This window comes from Mobula birostris, chromosome 4, assembly GCF_030028105.1.
Source record: "Mobula birostris isolate sMobBir1 chromosome 4, sMobBir1.hap1, whole genome shotgun sequence".
In the NCBI taxonomy this organism is placed as follows: domain Eukaryota; kingdom Metazoa; phylum Chordata; class Chondrichthyes; order Myliobatiformes; family Myliobatidae; genus Mobula; species Mobula birostris.
This window is the reverse complement of record NC_092373.1, coordinates 105,141,754-105,163,686: the sequence shown is the minus strand read 5'-3', so window position 1 is coordinate 105,163,686 and position 21,933 is coordinate 105,141,754. Positions and strand designations below refer to the sequence as shown.

At 45.4% G+C, this 21,933-nt stretch overlaps 1 protein-coding gene across 3 annotated transcripts in view; it reads right to left on the bottom strand.

Annotated features, from left to right (window-relative positions):
- trim2b (tripartite motif containing 2b) overlaps nucleotides 1–21,933 on the bottom strand; it is a 227,051-nt gene that overhangs the window by 197,497 nt on the left and 7,621 nt on the right. For all 3 annotated transcript variants that reach the window (XM_072255852.1, XM_072255854.1, XM_072255853.1), the window contains exon 2: nucleotides 15,985–16,163. In XM_072255852.1, the coding sequence (XP_072111953.1) occupies nucleotides 15,985–16,118 (134 nt within the window). In that variant the 5' untranslated portion in view covers nucleotides 16,119–16,163. The remainder of the gene's footprint in view (nucleotides 1–15,984; nucleotides 16,164–21,933) is intronic.

The window sequence follows — 21,933 nt, the reverse complement described above, 5'->3', positions numbered from 1 at the left end:
CCTTGCCAATGAGTGTCCAATTGACGCCAGGGTACAGAGCCGGGAAGACTGTACTCAGTACGTCACACCCAACACTCTTCTACTCGGTCGAGCATCTCAAAGCCGGGATTTCAAAACCTTTGAATTTTCCAGCTACCCCTACAAAAGACTCCGAGTAATGCAGGTAGAGGCGACCAAGTTCTGGACGTGCTGGAGCCAACTTGCTGGTCCTAATTTGTTTGTCAGGAGCAAGTGGCATACTGCACAGAGAGACATCACTGTTGGGGGATATCATCTGGTTAAGTGACCAAAATGCACTGAGAGGACATTTCAAGCTTGACAGAGTCGTCAATACTAATCCAGACAGCGAAGGCATCATGAGGGACGTCAACGTCAGGATCTTCCCAAGCTACAGTGTTCCTGTGACAAAAGCTCTGAAAGTAACAAGGCATCCAGTCTCTGAAGGGGGGAAAAAAAAAGACAGGATCCAAGCCACCACCCTTCACAGGGACGTCAGGTGGCTGGTTGTCTTACTACTTACAGATGGAAAGTCAACAATATATCGTAAGAACACTGAACTGGGACCAACAAGTTTGCCTTTGAAGCTGGCAATCTCCCCAGTGTTTCCATGGGAAGAGCGAGTGGGAGGTGTCAAGTCAAACTAGATTTCGAGAAAGTATAGGGACCTAGAGGCAAAAGAAAATAAAATTTAAAAGTAATAGCAAAAATCCACTGATAGACCAGATAGAACTCACTGCCTGAGTGCTGCTTCTGCCCGGAACATCGGGAAGACCCAGCAGCATCACAGCGGCAGTCTGGGAACAGCATTGAAATCTGCGGTGAGATGCTGAACTTTAAATAACTTTAGAGACTGTTTCATGGAAAAGAGCACTGCTGTCACTGTGTTTTGGGTCAGTGTTAGCTTTGTGTTACGGGGATCATTGCAGGCAGGCGCTTCTGGGAAATGGCGCGAGGTTTAAGAAGAGCTCAGGAACCTTCAGGAACGCACGCCCCGTTTGAAGATATATCAATCCTATGAGGGAGCGGAGAGGTGCAGGTTAGAATCAGTCTACAAAGTCCGGAGAGGTAGCCAGTTTTTCACCTGATAACTAATAACTTGTCTTATGACTTATCACTTATGACTAGTGTCTAATGTCTGGTGACTAATGTCTAATGGCAATTGGTTGATGGAGCTAATGGAACTATCAAACTGCCGCACTTGCGAAAAATAAAAAGGAGGAAAAAGGAAAAGTTGTTTGGTCATTGAGTGGAATCTAGTTAAAAAACCTTCAGGTAGATGCATTCAATCCCTTTCAAGTGGGGAAGCTGAACATGTTCAAAGAACAAAAAGAAATCCGACTTGACAGTGATAATAAACCTGATTCTGTTTATTGGAGCCTAAGCTTGTACCCATACTTCTCGGAGAAGCAACATCTACACATTTGAACATGAGAGTCCTCACTGAGATATAGAACATCCATCCTCAAATAAAATCTCGGACATATACCAGAACTGCTCTCATGAGTGTGATTATGTGCTTTCATTCATATTCAACATCCAAGTCTCAAATCAATTCTGACCACTGCCATTTCACTAACTGCTCCCCAAAATGCATTTAAAAACTTATATAATTTTTCCTTTTAAGACCAGATGAGATGACAGAGGTGGCACATGGCATATAGTGTACACTACAAAGTGTATCGTTCCTCATTAACCACATTTATAGTCAAACTCTCCTTTGCATCCCTGAACTATTCACATAAATAATTCTGGGCAACCCTTTGTTAAAAAAAAAGTCAACATGGTGATATTCTGAAGATTGAAAGACAACTCATTTGCCCCCCTGTTGTGCAAACAGGTGACAGCTGGAAGTTACAGGTACCTCCTGGATCTAATAAAGTGGCCACTGAGTGTACCGTTGTGATCTTCTGTTGCTGTAGCCCAACCACTTCAAGGTTTGATGTGTTCTGCCTTCAGAGATGCTGTTCTGCACACCCCTGTTGTGAGGCGTGATAAGTGAAGTTACTGTCACTTTACAGGCAGCTTGAACCAATCTGGCCATTCTCCTCTGACCTCTCCCATTAACAAGGTGTTTTCACTCACTGCATGGCTTTTGCTTTTGGACCATGCTCTGTAACGTCTAGAGACTCTTTTGCGTGAAAATCCCAGGAGATCACCAGTTTCTATGACACTCAAACCACCCAACCACTAAGACATTGAAACCTACCGAATGTTGAAAGGACTAGATCGGGTGGATGTGGAGAGGATGTGTCCTATGGTGGATTATCCAGAACTAGAGGGCCCAGCCTCAAAATTGAGGGATGACCCTCTAGATCAGAGGTAAGGAGGAATTTTTTTAGCCAGAAAGTAGTGATTCTGTGGAATGCTCTACCACAGACTTGACACGAGGCCAAGTCCGTGGGTATATTTAAGGTGGAAGTTGATCGGTCAAAGGATATGGTGAGAAGGCAGGTGTATGGAGTCGAGTGGGATCAGGGATCAGCCATGATGGAGTGGTGGAGCAAATTCGATGGGCTGAATTGCCTAATTCTGCTCCTATGTCTTATGATCATAGTATGGTAATGAGAACTGTAAATAATATTGCAGGTACTGTTTCACCCAGCTGTAATATGACATTCCAACTCAAACTCAATGCCCCGTCCATTGAAGCAAGCTTGCCAATAAACCTTCACTACTTTGTCTATCTGCATCACTATTTTCCGGGAAATACAGCCCTCAGGTCTGTTTTACTACACACCCCAGAGCCTGTCACACACTGTGCATGTCCTGTCCCAAATTAACTTCATAAAATGTAACACTTCACATCTGTCTGAGTAAAATTCAAGCTGCCACTCCTTGATGTACTGTCCCATTCTGACATGTCTATCCACGGCCTCCTCTACTGTAAAGATGAAGCCACACTCAGGTTGGAGGAACAACACCTTATATTCCGTCTGGGTAGCCTCCAACCTGATGGCATGAACATCGACTTCTCTAACTTCCGCTAGGCCCCACCTTCCCCTCGTACCCCATCTGTTACTTATTTTTATGCACACATTCTTTCTCTCACTCTCCTTTTCCTCCCTCTGTTCCTCTGAATATACCTCTTGCCCATCCTCTGGGTCCCCCCCCTTGTCTTTCTTCCCGGACCTCCTGTCCCATGATCCTCTCCTATCCCCTTTTGCCTATCACCTGTCCAGCGCTTGGCTCTATCCCTCCCTCTCCTGTCTTCTCCTATCATTTTGGATCTCCCCCTCCCCCTCCAACTTTCAAATCCCTCACTCACTCTTCCTTCAGTTAGTCCTGACGAAGGGTCTCGGCCTGAAACGTCGACTGCACCTCTTCCTACAGATGCTGCCTGGCCTGCTGCATTCACCAGCAACTTTGATGTGTGTTCCTTGACGTACTTCCCCAGTTAATCTGGTATAACTTTAGATAACCTTTCTGACTGTCCACCACACCAAGAATTTTGGGGTCATGTGGAAACTTAGTAATTATGCTATATAATTAGTATACAATTCATTAATATCGATGACTCAACAACAATCTCTATAGCATAAACTGGTCAAAGGCCTCCAATCTGAGTAAAGCTTCTCCAAAACCACCATGTCTTCTTCCACCAGCCAATTTTATTTCCAATTGGCTAGTTCATTACCATGTCATCTAACCTTCCAGACTAGCCACATGGGAGCCGATCACAAAAAAAAGCCTTGCTAAAGTTCACGTAGGTGGCATCTGGCACACTGCACTCATCATCATCTAAGTCGCTACTTCAATCAATTCAATCAAATCTGTGAGAAAAATATTTCTTTCTTTCTTCACTTCTCTTTGAGCAGTTGGAAACCAGGCAGGAGAGTGGATTGCTCCTCAGGTGGGATGTGGGAAGTCACTGACAGAAATAAGCAGGAAGGCAATTCAGAACTGTTGTGCTCACACGATTTCAAGCATTCAGGCTTGAAGGTGCCAAAAAACGACTAGAAGTGAAAATGGAAAGATTTCACTACTCAACAAGTTAGGAATTATAATCTTGAATGTTAAATGAAAATGAAGATTTGGCAGATGTCGTCAAAAGCATTGTATGAAGGCAGTACATTAGCTGCACTAGGTGTCTGCACTGATTTTGTTCATTTACAGTCAAAGAAACACAGCAGATTAATTCCTGCATGATAACTATTTGGAATTAATACAGTTTTATAGTAATGTAGAGGTATTGTAGTGATCTAATTTGTTGTGTATTTCATTTAAATACATAAATTGTTGCTCAGTAAAATGGGAATTTGTCCTTTTTATACCTTTTCACTATTTAACTACTTCCATGAAACTTTGGCTAATTGTGGCAGCCATTTAATTGGGCCAAAGCATACTGGTCCCAATTTAACTGGAATCAAATGTATTTACTCATTTTTTATATTGTTGCGGCCCGCACACGCCGGACTCGAACTGCCATCGGGAGCCGCGGGCAGACATGCGGTAGCGCATTTGGAACTACCCACTCAGGGCGGACCTTCTGGGGACAGTCTGATGTCACAACCGCCCCGCGGGTCGCAGAGGCCCATGGGATGGGAGATTTAAGCGCACGATTTTGAATCAGTAAAGGCATTCTGAGTTCAGCTCTCTCTGCCTCCGTGTTTCTTCAGTAGCATGTTTGCACGTGACTACATTGGTGACCCCGACATTACAGACGGCATCGGGAGCTGGCAACTCAGTGACCAGCCATGAGTTCGAGCAACTCACACAACGCAGCCTCTCTGCAGCTCCCGACTTTCTGGGCCACTCAGCCCCACGTTTGGTTCGAGCAGGCTGAGGCCCAGTTCAGTATCAGTGACATTACAGCTGACGCCACGCAGTACTACTACGTGGTCAGCACACTCGACCAGGAGACGGCAGGCCGGATCATCGACTTCCTACGCCAGTCACCAGCGGAGAACAGGTACACTAAGCTTAAGGCGCTCCTGATCCGTACCTTCGGACTCTCCCGCCGCGAACGGGCCGCGCGGCTCCCACACATGGACGGCCTGGGCAACCGCACGCCTTCCGAGCTCATGAATGATATGCTGGCGCTCATGAACGGCCATAAGCCGTGCCTTTTATGTGAACAGTTGTTCCTCGAGCAAATGCCAGAGGACATTAGCCTCCTCCTCACGAGTGAGGATTTCAGCAACCCACGCAGGGTCGCAGCTAAAGCAGACGTCCTTTGGCACAGCAAGCAATGTGGAGCAGCCTACACTGGCCTAGCCAAGATCACGCGCCCCAAAGTCCAGGCCCCACAACCGAAGCCGTCGAGACCCACAGGGGAGAAAGACGAAAGCTCAGAACAATAGTGTTTCTATCACCAAAGATGGGGCTCAGGCGCGCGCCGCTAACATCCATGTGCTTTTCCGGGAAATGCCAGGGCCAGCCGTAGTTAATGGCTATGACGGCTGGCCACCGAGACAGCCTCCTGTACCTTTGGGACCGACACTCCGGGCGGCGCTTCCTGGTAGACATCGGGCCCGAAGTCAGCGTACTCCCCCCCCCCCCCCGAACATGGACACTTGTAACGCGGTCCCAAGCCCCAAACTCACCGCTGCAAATGGCACCAGTATTCGGATGTACTATCTCATTGCATTTCAGGTCCAGCCTTTTCACTTCGACCTTCATGTTGGCAGTGGTGTCACAGCCACTACTAGGGGCAGATTTCCTACAAGCCAACTGCCTCCTGGTCGACCTAAACGGCCAGCATTTGGTCCATGCCCAGACATTCCAGACTTTCCAGCTCAGAGAGCCAAGCCATCAGCCCTCCACCTGGATTCTGTGACCCTCTCGGGTAACGAATTCGCCAGGGTGTTGGCAGAATTCCCTTCCATAGTCACCCTGCAGTTCTCCATGGCCAACCCCAAGCACGGCGTGCAGCACGACATCCCCACGCAAGGACCGCCGCTGCACGCCCGAGCTCGCAGGCTCCCACCGGACAAGCTCCACCTCGCCAAACAGGAGTTCTGTAAGATGGAAGAGATGGGAATCATACATCGCTTAGACAGCCCATGGGCATCCCCACTGCACATGGTGCCCAAGTCCGCAGGAGGATGGAGGCCCTGCGGAGACTACACGAGGCTCAACGACGCCACAACTGCCAACAGACACCTGGTACCCCACATCCAGGACTTCACGGCAAACCTGCACGGAGCGACCATCTTCTTGAAAATTGACCTGGTCAGGGGAAACCATCAGATTCCAGTGCACGCCAACGACGTGCCCAAGACAACCTTTACCACCCTGTTCGGCTTGTTCGAATTCCTGAGGATGCCTTTCGGTCTCAAGAATGCAGCCCAAACTTTCAAGACTCCTGGACTCGGCGGCACCCGGCCTGGATTTCGTTTTCATTTACTTGGACGATATCCTGGTGGCCAGCAGTTCGCACCAAGAGCACGTGGCACATTTGTGCCAGCTCTGCCAATGCCTGAGCGACCACAGACTGCAATCAATCTGGCGAAGTGCCAGTTCCGGCTGACAGAGATCGACTTCTTGGGCCACAGAGTCAACCGACATGGCACAGTTCCCTTACTGGACAAGGTCCAGGCCATCTGCCAGTTCCCCAAAGCCCCACACAGTCAAGGGCCTGCAGGAGTTCGTAGGGATGGTCAACTTTTTATCATCGGTTCGTGCCGGCGGCGGCACGCATCATGGGATCCTGGTACCGGACCCGACCGCCAGGCAAGGTCCCACGTCAGCCTTCATCCCTAAAGACCTCCGAGACTGTGAGTATGTTTTTATTCGCAGGGGCATGCACAGGTCACCTCTACAGCGGCCGTACGAGGGACCCTTCAAGGTGATCCGGCACAATGGAACCACGTGTGTCGTGGAGGTGGGTGGCTGGGAAGAGACTTTTACAGTGGACTGCCTCAAACCGGTGCACTTGGGACATTGAGCAACCAGTGAGGGTACCCGCACCATGCTGGCGAGGCCAGCCACCCAGGCAAGCCACACAGACTGGGGGCTCCACTCCCCCGATGGACATTTCTTGGGGGGAGGGGGTTGTGGTGTGGCGGCCCACACATGAGACTCGAACCGCCATCGGGAGCTGAGGGCAGTCACACGGTAGCGCGTTTGGAACTACCCGCTCGGGGCGGACCTTCCGGGGACAGTCCACCCCGCGGGTCGCAGGGGCCCACAGGAGGGGAGATTTAAGTGCACGGTTTTGAATCAGTAAAGGCATTCTGAGTTCAGCGCTCTCTGCCTCCGTGTGTATCTTCAGTAACGCATTTGCGTGCGACTACAATATATATATTCTTATTTTAACTTATATGTATTGCACTATACTGCTGTGACAAAATGACAAATTTGATAACACATGTCAGTGATTCTGATTCTTGGTGGGATCACTCAGCAGGTTGCAATGCCACTGTAGGAAGACAAACGACTTTCACATTACACTTTTGTATATTCTTCAGCATCTCTGCCCTAAACTGTTCATTTCCCTCCATCGATGCTGCTGATCCTCTGAGTTCTTCCAGCATTTGTGTGTTGCTTAAGACCATAAGACCACAAGATATAGGTGCAAAATTAGGCCATTTCGCACATCAAGTCTGCTCTGCCATTTCATCATGGCTGATCCATTTTCCTCTCAGCCCCAATCTCCTGCCTTCTTCCTATATCCCTTCCTGCCCAGACTAATCAAAAATCTATAAACAACACCTTCCTTAAATATACCCCATAACTCAACCAATTCAATAGGTTTCAAGAGGTATATTTAATGCCAGAAAAATATATACACTATCCACCCTGAAATTCCTTTTCTTTACAAACATTCATGAAAACAGGGAGTTTCCTGAAGAATGAATGATAGATTCCACAGATTCATCACTCTCTAGCTAAAGAAATTCCTTCTAATCTACTAAATGGACATCCCTCTATTCGAGGCTGTTCCCTCGTTTCTAGACTCTCTTCCCATGAGTAGAAGCGTAGAGTCATCAAATGTTCCACATAGGACGTGCCAGAGGATTGGAAAATAGCTGAGGTTGTTCATACCATACCATACCATACACACACTACTAAAATTCTCATGCTCTGTCTGTTTGTGACCTCCAATTAGCGCAAACGGTGCATTACAGCGCCCACCTGGACAAGCCAGCGAGCACTGTGAGGGTCACATTTTTTGACTTCTCTAGTGCGTTCAACACCATCCGCCCTGCTCTGTTGGGGGAGAAGCTGACAGCGATGCAGGTGGATGCTCCCCTGGCGTCATGGATTCTTGATTACCTGACTGGCAGACCACAGTACGTGTGCTTGCAACACTGTGTGTCCGACAGAGTGATCAGTAGCACTGGGGCTCCACAGGGGACTGTCTTGTCTCCCTTTCTCTTCACCATTTACACATCAGACTTCAACTACTGCACAGAGTCTTGTCATCTTCAGAAGTTTTCGGATGACTCTGCCATAGTTGGATGCATCAGCAAGGGAGATGAGGTTGAGTACAGGGCTACGGTAGGAAACTTTGTCACATGGTGTGAGCAGAATTATCTGCAGCTTAATGTGAAAAAGACTAAGGAGCTGGTGGTAGACCTGAGGAGAGCTAAGGTACCAGTGACCCCAGGGGGTCAGTGTGGACCTGGTGGAGGATTACAAATAATTACAAATACCTGGGGATACGAATTGACAATGAACTGGACTGGTCAAAGAACACTGAGGCTGTCTACAAGAAGGGTCAGAACCGTCTCTACTTCCTGAGGAGACTGAGGTCCTTTAACATCTGCCGGACGGTGCTGAGAATGTTCTACGACTCTGTGGTGGCCAGTACTATCATATTTGCTGTTGTGTGCTGGGGCAGCAGGCTGAGGATAGCAGACACCAACAGAATCAACAAACTTATTCGTAAGGCCAGTGATGTTGTGAGGATGGAACTGGACTCTCTCACGGTGGTGTCTGAAAAGAGGATTCTGTCTAAGTTGCATGCCACCTTGGTCAATGTCTCCCATCCACTACAGAATGTACTGGGTGGGCACAGGAGTACATTCAGCCAGAGACTCATTCCTCCAAGATGCAGCACAGAGCGTCATAGGATGTCATTCCTGCCTGTGGCCATTAAACTTTACAACTCCTCCCTTGGAGGGTCAGACACCCTGTGCCGATATTTATTCATATTATTTCATAATTTCCTGGCATAAATTACATATTACTATTTAACTATTTATGGTTCTATGACTATTATTTATGGAGCAACTGTAACGAAAACCAATCTCCCCTGGGATCAATAAAGTATGACTATGACTTTTTTTGGCTAAATCGAATTAAAATGTGCCAATTACAGAATGCAGGCAAAGTTCAGGGTTATTCCTATTTTATTCCTATAAAATTGCTCATTCGCAAAAATCAACTGGCTTCCTTTCACCCGAGAGCTGATCCGCCATCATGGAAATCGGGACGCAACAGCCCGACACATGCGCACGGCCAGCCTCAGCAGTGACACCTACCGGAGCAAAAGGGCAGGGCAGCTCTATTTCGAGGGGTCACATTCTGCTAATCACCATCAGCATGTGCAGGATTGGGACAGATCTCACAGCCACCCATCAATAAGAGATAATTAAATCTTATTGTAATGACGTACTTCGAGACATCCATAAAACCCTTTGCTGCAGACTATATCACATCCATTCAGGAGAGTGCCAACCACATCAAAAAAGTTGATCACAATACCATTAGTTTCAATATAATTATGGAGAAGGATAGGTCTGGACCCAGGGTTGAGATTTTTGATTGGAGAAAGGCTAATTTTGAGGAGATGCAAAAGGATTTAGAATGAGTAGATTGGGACAATTTCTTTTATGGGAAGGATGCATCAGAGAAATGGAGGTCATTTAAAGGTGAAATTTTGAGGGTTCAGAATCTTTATGTTCCTGTTAGGTTGAAAGGAAAGGTTAAAAGTTTGAGAGAGCCATGGTTTTCAAGAGATATTGGAAACTTGGTTCGGAAAAAGAGAGGGATCTTCAATAAATATAGGCAGCTTGGAGTTAATGAGGTACTCGAGGAATATAAAGAATGTAAAAAGAATCTTAAGAAGTAAATTAGAAAAGCTAAAAGAAAATATGAGGCTGCTTTGGCAAGTAAGGTGAAAATAAATCCAAAAGGTTTCTACAGTTATGGTAGTGGCAAAAGGATAGTGAGGGATAAAATTGGTCCCTTGGAGAATCAGAGTGGACGGCTATGTGCGGAGCTAAAAGAGATGGGGGAGATTTTGAACAATTTCTTTTCGGTATTCACTAAGGAGAAGGATATTGAATTGTGTAAGGTAAAGGAAACAAGAAGGGTAGTTATGGAGAGTATGACAATTAAAGAAAAGGAAGTACTGGTGCTTTTAAGGAATATAAAAGTGGATAAATCTCCAGGTCCAGACAAGATATTCCCTAGGACCTTGAGGGAAGTTAGTGTAGAAATAGCAGGGGCTCTGACAGAAATATTCCAAATGTCATTAGAAACGGGGATGGTGCCGGAGGATTGACATATTGCTCATGTGGTTCCATTGTTTATAAAAGGTTCTAAGGGTAAACCTGGCAATTATCAGCCTGTGAGTTTGATGTCAGTGGTGGGTAAATTGATGGAGGGTATTCTTAGAGATGGTATATATAATTATCTGGATAGACAGGGTCTGATTAGGAACAGTTAACATGGATTTGTGCGTGGAAGGTCATGTTTGACAAATCTTATTGAATTTTTTGATGAGGTTACTAAGAAAGTTGATGAGGGTAAAGCGGTGGATGTTGTCTATATGGACTTGAGTAAGGCCTTTGACAAGGTTCCACACGGAAGGTTAGTTAGGAAGGTTCAATCGTTAGGCATTAATATCGAAGTAGTAAAATAGATTCAGCAGTGGCTAGATGGGAGATGCCAGAGTAGTGGTGGATAACTGTGTGTCAGATTGGAGGACGGTGTGTAGCGGTGTGCCTCAGGGATCTGTACTGGGTCCAAGGTTGTTTGTCATATATATTAATGATCTGGATGATGGGGTGGTAAGTTGGATTAGTAAATATGCAGATGATACTAAGATAGGTGGTGTTGTGGATGATGAGATAGGTTTTCAAAGCTTGCAGAGAGATTTAGGACAAATAGAAGAGTGGGCTGAAAGATGGCAGATGGAGTTTAATGCTGAAAAATGTGAGGTGCTACATTTTGGTAGGACTAATCAAAATAGGACATACATGGTAAATGGTAGGGCATTGAAGAATGCTGTAGAATAGAGGGATCTAGGTACAATGGTGCATAGTTCCCTGAAGGTGGAATCTCATGTGGATAGGGTGGTGAAGAAAGCTTTTGGTATGCTGGCCTTTATTAATCAGAGCATTGAGTACAGGATTTGGGATGTAATGTTAAAATTGTATAAGGCATTGGTAAGGTCAAATTTGGAATATTGTGTACAGTTCTGGTCACCGAATTATAGGAAAGATGTCAATAAAATTGGGAGAGTAGAGAGGAGGTTTACTAAAATGTTGCCTGGGTTTCATCTCCTAAGTTACAGAGAAAGGTTGAGCAAGTTAGGTCTTTATTCTTTGGAGTGTAGAAGGTTGAGGGGGTCTTGATAGAGGTATTTAAAATTATGAGGGGGATTGATAGAGTTGACGTGGATAGGCTTTTTCCATTGAGAATGGGGGAGATTCAAACAAGAGGACATGAACTGAGAGTTAAAGGACAAAAGCTTAGGCGTAACATGAGGGGGAACTTCTTTATTCACAGAGTGGTGGCTGTGTCGAATGAGCTTCCAGCAGAAGTGGTTGAGGCAGGTTCAATATTGTTGTTTAAAGTTAATTTGGATAGCTATATGGACAGGAAAGGAATGGAGTGTTATGGGCTGAGTGCAGGTCAGTGGGACTAGGTGAGAGTAAGAGTTCGGCATGGACTAGAAGGGCCGAGATGGCCTGTTTCTGTGCTGTAATTGTTATATGGTTATCATCAAGAATAATCAGCATCCTTTGGTGTTACCGCTTTGTATCTTCTATCCAGCATTAGGGTAAAAAAAAAAATGGTCAGCCTAATTATGCTGTGTGGAAACATTATGGTCAAGAGATGATGCCAAACCGCGTCAGGAAGCAGCAAGGAGAGGGTGAGAACAAGAATCGGATGAGGCCAGGGCCGCACGACTCCAGGATCAAAGAGTGAGGACAAAAAAAGATGAGAAGAAGAAGAGATAGAGGAGGAGAGGCATGCACATCTCCAGGATCAGAGACAAACAACAGAAGAGATGAAGAGATGGGGGATGAAAGGACTGCACGTCTCTAGAGTGACAAGAGGCACAAGGGTGGCAGATAAACCAGAAATGATGCCATTAAAAGTGTCCTTCGTTAAACGAGGAGGAGCTATATTTGCTTTGCTAAGCATCGTTCTTCTTAATAAACTGAGGTTTTCTACTTCAGTTTCCAAAGCAAAGTGATATCAATAGCATTCAGAAAAATTTAATGTTCATTCTGGTCACATCAGACTGCACTACCCTTCTCTCAAAGGGTGCCCCAATGAGTCACCCCGTTGTCTAGTGTGTGTATATATATATATTAGACACAGACCGATGAAGGACAGTCAGCATGGTTTCGTGTGGTAGGTCATGTTTAACCAATCTGATGCAGTTTTTCAAGGAACTTACCAGAAAAGTAGATGAAGGCAAGGCAGTTAATGGTGTCTACACAGCCTTTGGTAAACCATTTGACATAGTCCCACGTTGGAGGCAGGTCAAGAAGGTTTAGTCACTCTGAATTCAGGATGGAGTAGCAAATTGGATTTGATATTGGCTCTGTGGGAGTAGTTGGTTGGCTCCCTGACTGGAGGCCTATGACTAGTTGTGTGTCACAGGGATCAGTGCTGGATCCTTTGTTGTTGCATCTATATCAATTATCCAGATGATAACGTGGTTAACCCGAACAGCAAACTTGCAGATGACACCAAGACTGGGGGTCTAAAGGACAGCGAGGAAGGCAGAGGGATCTGTATCAGCTGGAAAATTGCAGATGGAATTTAATATAGACAACAGCGAGGTTTTGCACTTTGGTAGGACCAAGCTGGGTAGGTCTTACACAATGAATGGTAGGGCACCGATGAGTGTGGTAGACAAAGGGATCTGGGAATACAAGTTCATTATTGACTGAGAGTGGTGGCCCAGGTATATAGGGTCATAAAGGGTCTCAGCCCGAAACGTCGACTGTACCTCTTCCTAGAGATGCTACCTGTCCTGCTGCGTTCACCAGCAACTTTGATGTGTTTTGCCTGAAATTCCAGCACCTGCAGATTTCCTCGTGTTTGTGAGGTTAGGATTGTGTTCCTTAGAACAAAGCTGATTAAAATGAGATTTCATACAGGTATAAAAATTATGTAAGGTATGGATAGGGTAAATGCAAGCAGGCTTTTTCCACTGAGGTTGGGTGGGCATCTGCTTTCCTCACCAGTGACTCAATCTGCAAATTAAACTTAAGTGAATTGTGCACAAGGACTTGCAAGTCCATTTGTACCTCAGATTTTTGAATTTACTCTGTATTTACAAAATAATTTACACTTTTATTTCTTCTGTCAAAGTGCATGACACCATACATTTTCCTAATCTGTCCAAGTCCTTCTGTAGCCTTCCTACTTCTTCAAAACTACCTGCCCCTCCACCTATCTTCATATCGTCTGCAAACTTGGCTACAAAGCCATTAATTCCACCATCAAAATTATTGATATATAACATAAAAAGTGGTCCCAACACAGGCCCCGATAGAACACCACTAGTCACCGGCAACCAACCAGAAAAGGCTCCCTTTATTTCCATTCTGCCTCCTACCAGTCACCCAATGCTCTATCCAATCTGGTATCTTTCTTGTAATACCATGGGCTATTAAATTGTTAAGCAGCCTCACGTGTGGCACCTTGTCAAACGTCTTCAGAAAATCCAAGTAAACAACGTCCACTTTTCTCTCTCCTGTTTATTATTTCTTCAAAGAATTGCAACAGAATTGTCAGGCAAGATTTTCCCTTGAGAAAACTATGCTGACTAATGCTTATCTTATCACGTGCCTCCAAGTACCCCGAATCTACATCCTTAATAATCCTCCCAACCACTGAGGTCAGACGAACTGGCCCATTGTTTCCTTTCTTCTGCCTCTCTCCCTTCTTGGAATGAAATTTGCAATTTTTCAGTCCTCTGGAACCATTCTAGAACCTAATAATTCTTGCAAGATCATTATTAATGCCTCCACGATCTCTTCAGCTATCTCTTTCCGAACCCTAGGATATAGTCCATCTAGTCCAGGTGACTCATCTACCTTCAGACTATTCATTTCATAAGTGGTTTATGCTGTGGCACACATTGGCTAGCATATTCACAGCAAAGAAACTAATGCCAGCAGCTCTGAGACCCTGTAATACATCATTGGAATTGATAACACTGATAAACCTTGCAAATGATTTCAATTCAGATGTGATGATAACAAATATCATTAAGATAGCACATTATTTATTCATTTTCTTACCTGCTTCTTTGCTCATTTTGACACACAGCATTGAATCAAGCCCTTCTGGCTCAACACACCAGAACAGAAACCCTGGTCGCTGGCACCCTAATAATGCTATGCAAACCATTCTAGTGATATTTTAATTTCACGAAAATGTAATGAAGCAATTTCTACAAGGAATATTGAAAGGAATTTCTACAAGGAATACCGGAGGCAATTAGGGAGCTTACGGTAAAGAAACCCTTAAGACAGTGATCACAATATGGTTAAGTTCAACTTGAAATTTGATAGGGAGAAAGTAAAGATCACAAGACATAGGAGCAGAATTAGGCCATTTGGCTCATTGAGTCTGCTCCACCCACGGCTATTCCATTTCTCTCCTCCTCAGCCTCACTCCCCAGCCTTCTCCCTGTAGCCTTTGATGCTGTGGCCAATCAAGAACCTATCAGGCTCTGCTGTGCCCTCTTATCCTAGACTCCCCCACCATGGGAAACATCCCTTCCACATCTACTCTGTCTGGGCTTTTCAACATTTGAAAAGGATTTCAATGAGATCCTTCTAAATTCTAACGAGTACAGACCCAGAGCTATCAAATGTTCCTCATCTGATAACCCTTTCATTCCCAGAATCATCCCTGTGAACCTCCTCTGAACCCTCTCCAATGCCAGCACATCTTTTCTTTGATGAGGATCCCAAAACTGTTCACAGTACTCAAGGTGAGGCCTCACCAGTGCCTTATAAAGCCTCAGCATCACACCCCTGCTCTTGTAATCTAGACCTCTTGAAATGAATGCTAACATGGCACTTGTTTTCCTCACCACCAACTCAACCTGCAAGTTAACCTGGAGAGTCAGTGAATGAGGAAGGCAAATACAATGTTAGCATTCATTTCAAGTGGTCTAGAATACAAGGGCAGAAATGTGATGCTGAGGCTTTAAAGGCACTGGTGAGGCCTCACCCTGAGTATTGTGAACAGTTTTGGGCTCCTTATCTAAGAAATGTGCTGGCATTGGAGAGGATTCAGAGGAGGTTCACAAAGATGATTCCGGGAATGAAGAGTTATCCTGTGAGGGTTGTTTGATGGCTCTGTGCCTGTACTCCCTGGAATTTAGAAGGATGAGAGGTGATCTTATTGAAACCTTTTGAATGTTGAAATACCTAGACAGAGTAGATGTGATAAAGGATGTTTCCCATGGTGGGGGAGTCTAGGACAAGAGGGCACAGCCTCAGGGTGGAGAAGTGTCCATTTAAAACAGAGATTCGGAGAAATTTCTTTCACCAAAGGGTGGTGAATTTCTGGAATTTGTTACCACAGTCAGCTGTGGAGGCCAGGTCATTGGGTGTATCTACGGCAGAGTTTTTGATTAGCCAGGGCATCAAAGGTTACAGGGAGAGGCCAGTGAATGGGCTGAGGAGGGGAGAAAGGATAATTCATGATTGAATGGCAGAGCAGACTTGATGGGCCAAATGGCCTCACTCTGCTCCTTTGTCTTATGATCTTCAGGTTTAGTTTTTGTTTCGGTTTCCACAAACCCGTCAAATTTGAAAAGGTGTCACCTACCTCTCACAAAAGGTGTGTAAACAAGGAAGAACTTTGGGAATTTTGTAATGATCCAGGCAGATGCTGCAGATCAGAAACTGTTTGTCAATTTGGCGTACCACAGGACTGGTAATGCTTGAGCGGTCACTGGCCATCCTAAAGCACTGACATGTGGGTTCAGTTTGGCCTCACCTAGCACACTGCAAGGAAGAGACAGAACAATAAATATGAACTTCAAAAATACTCCATTCAAATGACAACACATTTTCTCACAACTTCAAGTCAATAAAACCATGTAGCTATCAGGTAAGTTTATAATGATTATAAGGGATCATTGAAGCAATTATTTGACAACCTGCATTGACCAGTTCAGGACATGATCATTAGTAACTCACCCATCAGTCCGTGTGAACCTAGAGCAAATTTAAATGTTGTTAAAAAAGGACATAGCACCAAAACTGAACACAAGAAACTTTAGCAGCAGTAAATAGTAAGCAAATACCCTGACTAATTCAGAGTAGGGTGCAGAATCAAGGAGACTGAAGATGCTCAGCAAGTCGAGAAGCATCTTTCATAGGAAAAGAACTACCATTGTTATTCTGCCCATCCACCAATCTCTTCTCCCATCCCCACTCCAGCCCTCCTCTCTCTCTTCCCCCTTACCCTCCTCCCTATCTACTTCCCCCTTAACCCTTCCCTCCCCTCTCCTTCCCTCATCTCACATACCCCTCTCCTCCTCTTCTCCCTCACCCCATCCGCTCTTCACTCCCCCCTCACTTCCACCCTCACACCCCTCCCCTCCTCTCTCCACACTCCCCCTCCCCATTTTTCCTCCTCCTCTCTCTCCATCAACTCCCCACTTCTGCCTATCCCTCTCCCCTTTCCTCTTCTCACCACTTCTCCCTCCCCCTCCCCTCCCTTTACTCCCTCTCCCTTTCCTCCTCCACTTCTCCCTTCTCCCCGCTCCTCCTCCCTTCTCCTCTTACTCATCCTCTCCACTCTTGCCCCCTCCCCTACCACTCCCTCCTCCCCCACTCCCCTACCACCCCTCCCTACTCCTCACCCACTCCCGCCTCTACCCTGCCCTCACCTGCCTCTAACCAACCCCCATTCCCCCACCCTACGCCTGCCCCTATCCCCCCTAACCCCCTCCCCTGCCCCTAGAACAGGATGCTTCTCAGAACCACTGACCATGAAGCACTTTGAGATATCCCATGATAGGCTCTGTATCAGTGCAACTTCTTTCATCCCAGTTTATGCTTCCATAGCTACTTCAACTACAGCTCCTTCCACCCAGTCTCCTGCAAGGATGACTCTTTTTCCTAGCTTCTCTGTCTCTGCTATATCTACTCTCACCACGAGGCTTTCTACTCTGACGCTTTGAAAGATCCTTCTCTCACGCATCCTTCCTCTATTTCCGGCCCATCTGCTCTCACCTCCCCTCTTTCCAGGCCTGACAGTTATGGCGTGTGTAATGGACCTTTCAGCTCAATCCATCGAGCAGGATTCACCTGCAACACAGTGTAGCTTCAAAAGCACAACTGGAGTTGGGTATTGTTCAGTAACTGGCTTGCCTTCTGCAAGGCATGCATCAGTAGCGTAATGGAATACCCTTCACTTTGACAAACACAGTTCCGCTCACACAAGATACTCAGCATCATGCGTAACACAGCTACTCCTCCCAATCGTTTCTTTCACCTCCAGAAATCAACTGTGTACCACCTAGGAAATTCATCGGATCTATTCACGTAGGCCACTCTGACCATCTTCCAAATCCATGACCTTATGAGCATGATGAAAAAAGAAACTACACAGGAATGCCACCAGCTGCATGTTCCCTTAAAGTCACATAGCATCCCAATTTAGAAACTGCGATTCATTCCTTCATCATCATTGGTTTAAACTTCAAGCCTTTCTCCTGACCATACTTTATCAGAATATTACAAACAAGAGATGCTGGAAATCCAAGCAACACACACAAAATGCTGCAGGAACTCAGCAGGCCAGGTGGCATCTATGGAAAAGAGTACAGTGGCCTGGCCTGCTGAGTTCCTGCAGCATTTTGTGTGTGTTGTATTATCAGAATATCTTCACCAAAAACAAAATGAAGTTAATCAAGAAGCATTTAAATTCTGAAAGGTGAATTAAATTTAACAGGGAGTACTCCAATTTTCCATTTATCACATTGGTGTTTGTGATCTTGCTGCACTAAGAACATTGCAAAATCATCCATATTTTCAGTAAGACGGCAGCATGCTCAGATGCAGCAGCCTCTCATGGGCCAAACAGAGTTATTCTTCTCTTTTTTAAATGTCCGTTTTGTATTCACGAATACTCCAGTTGGCTCTTGACGTGAGTTGGCGACAGCACATGACGAACATGGAGCTCTATGACGACCTACCGATGGCTCACCACTAAAATTGAGGCGAGAAGACTGCAACTAGTGGGGCACTATCTACGGTACCCTGAACTACCTGCCAGCCTAGTCATCATATGGGAGCCCAAGCATGGGAGGATGAACCCTGGGCGCTCTCCCAAGACTATGGTCAACACGCTCCTAGAAGACAGTGGTGCAGCTAACGTAGATGAATTTATACTTATACTTCATTGTCGCCAAACAATTGATACTAGAATGTACAATCATCACAGTGATATTTGATTCTACGCTTCCCACTCCCTGGATTACAAATATTAAATATTAAAAATAGTAAAAACTAGTAAATATTAAAAATTGAAATTATAAATCATAAATAGAAAACAGAAAAACGGAAACTAAGGTAGTGCAAAAAAAAAACCAAGAGGCAGGTCCGGATATTTGGAGGGTACAGCCCAGATCCGGGTCAGGATCCGTTCAGCAGTCTTATCACAGTTGGAAAGAAGCTGTTCCCAAATCTGGCTGTACGAGTCTTCAAGCTCCTGAGCCTTCTCCCGGAGGGAAAAGGGACGAAAAGTGTGTTGGCTGGGTGGGTCGTGTCCTTGATTATCCTGGCAGCACTGCTCCGACAGCAAGCAGTGTACAGTGAGTCCAAGGATGGAAGATTAGTTTGTATGATGTGTTGTGCCGTGTTCATGATCTTCTGCAGTTTCTTTCAGTCTTCGACAGGACAACTTCCATACCAGGTTGTGATGCACCCTAGAAGAATGCTTTCTATGGTGTATCTATAAAAATTAGTGAGGGTTTAGGGGACAGGCCAAATTTCTTTAGCTTTCTCAGGAAGTAAAGGCGCTGGTGGGCCTTCTTGGCAGTGAACTCTGCTTGGTTGGACCAAGTCTGGTCATTCGTGATATTGACCCTGAGGAACTTAAAGCTTTTGACCTGTTCCACTTGCACACCAACGATGTAAATTGGGTCCTGCAGTCCGCTACTCCTTCTGAAGTCAACAATCAATTTCTTCATCTTGCTGACATTGAGGGATAGGTTATTGTCTTCGCATCATGCCACCAGGTTCTTAACTTCCTCTCTTTACTCAAACTCATCATTACCCGAGATACGGTCTACAATTGTTGTGTCATCAGCAAACTTATATATCGAGTTTGATGGAAACTTGGCTACACAATCATGGGTGTACAGTGAGTACAGCAGGGGGCTGAGTACAAAGTCTTGTGGGGCACTGGTGCTCAGAGTGATTGCAAAACAACACTGGACCTTAAGAACTTTGGGTACTGCAGGTCTACCCCATCAACTTTGGGTACTGCAGGTCTACCCCTTCCACCTCTTCTTTGGTGGAAGAGCTGGACTTGGTGTGGACCACTGTTGCTGCCTGCTACAGGAAGGCACCAAAGTTGGTGTGTGAAGGCGGGGTACAGTTTAAGGGTGGGTGATCACCATTACAAGACTCTGTTGAACATTGATCATTTACGACTCATTTACGGCTCATTTCCCTTGTCTGTTGGGTTCAATAGATGGCAGGGGAGCAGCATGACCTCTGTTATGGCAAGGACAAGACCTCAAGCCACGGGCTTCCTCGCTGCTGCAGTCCGGGAGAGAAAATGCAGAACTGTGGTGTCCAGTGCTTATTTGGGGGGGGGGGGGGGGCGGGGGTAGCCTCTCCCATCACTTTAGTGCATACATGCATTCATCAATGGAATGCTAGGAATCATATTCATTTGCAGGATGTGTCACTCCGGGACCTCGGCTATATGTATTTTTTGCATGACTACATGTTTGCATGTAGTGCGTGTGCCTTGTGCCGTGTATGTTTTGCACCCTTGCCCTGCTGGAATACTGTTTCATTCAGCTGTATTAATGTATGGTTGAATTATCATTAAACTTGATATTTTATAAGTACCCCTGACTGTGAAGCACTTGAGATGTCCCAAGGTTAAGAGTCACAGTCACAGAAAAACAGAGTTCAGAAACAGGCCCTTTGGCCCATCTAGTCCATGTTGAACTGTTTAAACGGACTAGCTCCATTGACCTGTGCCCCGATCATAGTTCACCATACCTCTATCATCTATGTACCTACCCAAGCTTCTCAAACATTGAAATCAAGCTCACATGCACCACTTGTGTGGCAGCTCATTCCACACTCTCATGACCCTCTGAGTGAAGAAGTTTCCCTTCATGTTCCCCTTAATCTTTTCACCTTTCACCTTTACCCCTTGACATCTGCTTGTCATCCCACCCAACCTCAGTGGAAAAAGTTTTCTTGCATTTATCCTATCTATAATCCTCATAATTTTGTATACCTCTATCAAATCTTCTATATTCCAAGGAGTAAAGTACTAACCTACTTAATCTTTCCTTATAACTCAGGTCCTCCAGACCCAGAAACATGCTTATAAATATCCTCAACCTTACTTACGTCTTTCCTGCAGGTAGACAGACAAAACTGCACATTATAGTCCAAATTAGGCCTTATCAATGTCTTATACAACTTCAACATTACATCTTATCTCCTGGACTCAAAACTTTGATTTATGAAGGCCAATGAGCTGAAAGATTTCTTTATAAACCTTACCTATGTCTGCTGCCAGTTTCAATGAATTATGGACCTGTATTCCTGATCTCTTTATTCTACTGCACTCCCAGTACCCTACCGTTCACTGTGTAAGACCTACACTGATTGGTCCTACCAAAGTGCAACACTAAATTCCAACTGACATTTTTCAATCCTTTTTCCATTGGTCAAGATCTTGTTGCAAGTTCTGATAGTCTTTCTTGCTGCCCAGTACAGCCTGATTTTGGTTTCATCCACAAATTTGCTGATCTAGTTCACCACATTATCATCCAGGTTATTGATATAGATGACAAACAACAATGGACCCAGCACTGATCCCTATGGCACTCCACTAGTCACAGGACTCCAGTCAGAGAGGCAATCATCTACGACCACTCTTGGTGTCTTCCACAAAGCCAATTTACTACATCATCAATTTACTACATTCAAATGCCAAGTGACTGAACCTTCCAGACCAGCCTCCCATGCGGGACCTTGTCCAATGCCTTGCTAAAGCCCAAGTAGACAACATCCACTGCTCTGGCACTCTGGTTCCCATCTCCCTGCAATTCCAGTTTAAACCTCTGTCGTGTTACACTAGCAAATCTTCCTGCTAGGATATTAGTCCTCCTTCAGTTCAGGTGCAAATGATGTCTTCTGAACAAGTCCCACCTTCCCTGGAAGACAATCCAATGGTCCAAAAATCTTAAGCCCCCCCTTCTGCACCAACTCCTTAGCCACATGTTAAACTGGATGATCTTCCTAGTTCTAGCCTCACTAGCACATAGCATGGGTAACAATCCTGAGATCACAACCCTGGAGACCCTGTCCTTTAACTTGGCACCAAACTCTCTGAAATCACTTAGCAGAACCTCTTCACTCTTCCTACCCATGTCATTGGAGCACGACCTCTAGCTGTACACCCTCCCACTTAAAGTCTGGATCTGAGATGCCCCGGATCCTGGCATTCAGGAGGCAAATTACCATCTGGGAATCTCATCCACAGAACCTCCTTTCTGTTCCCCTAACA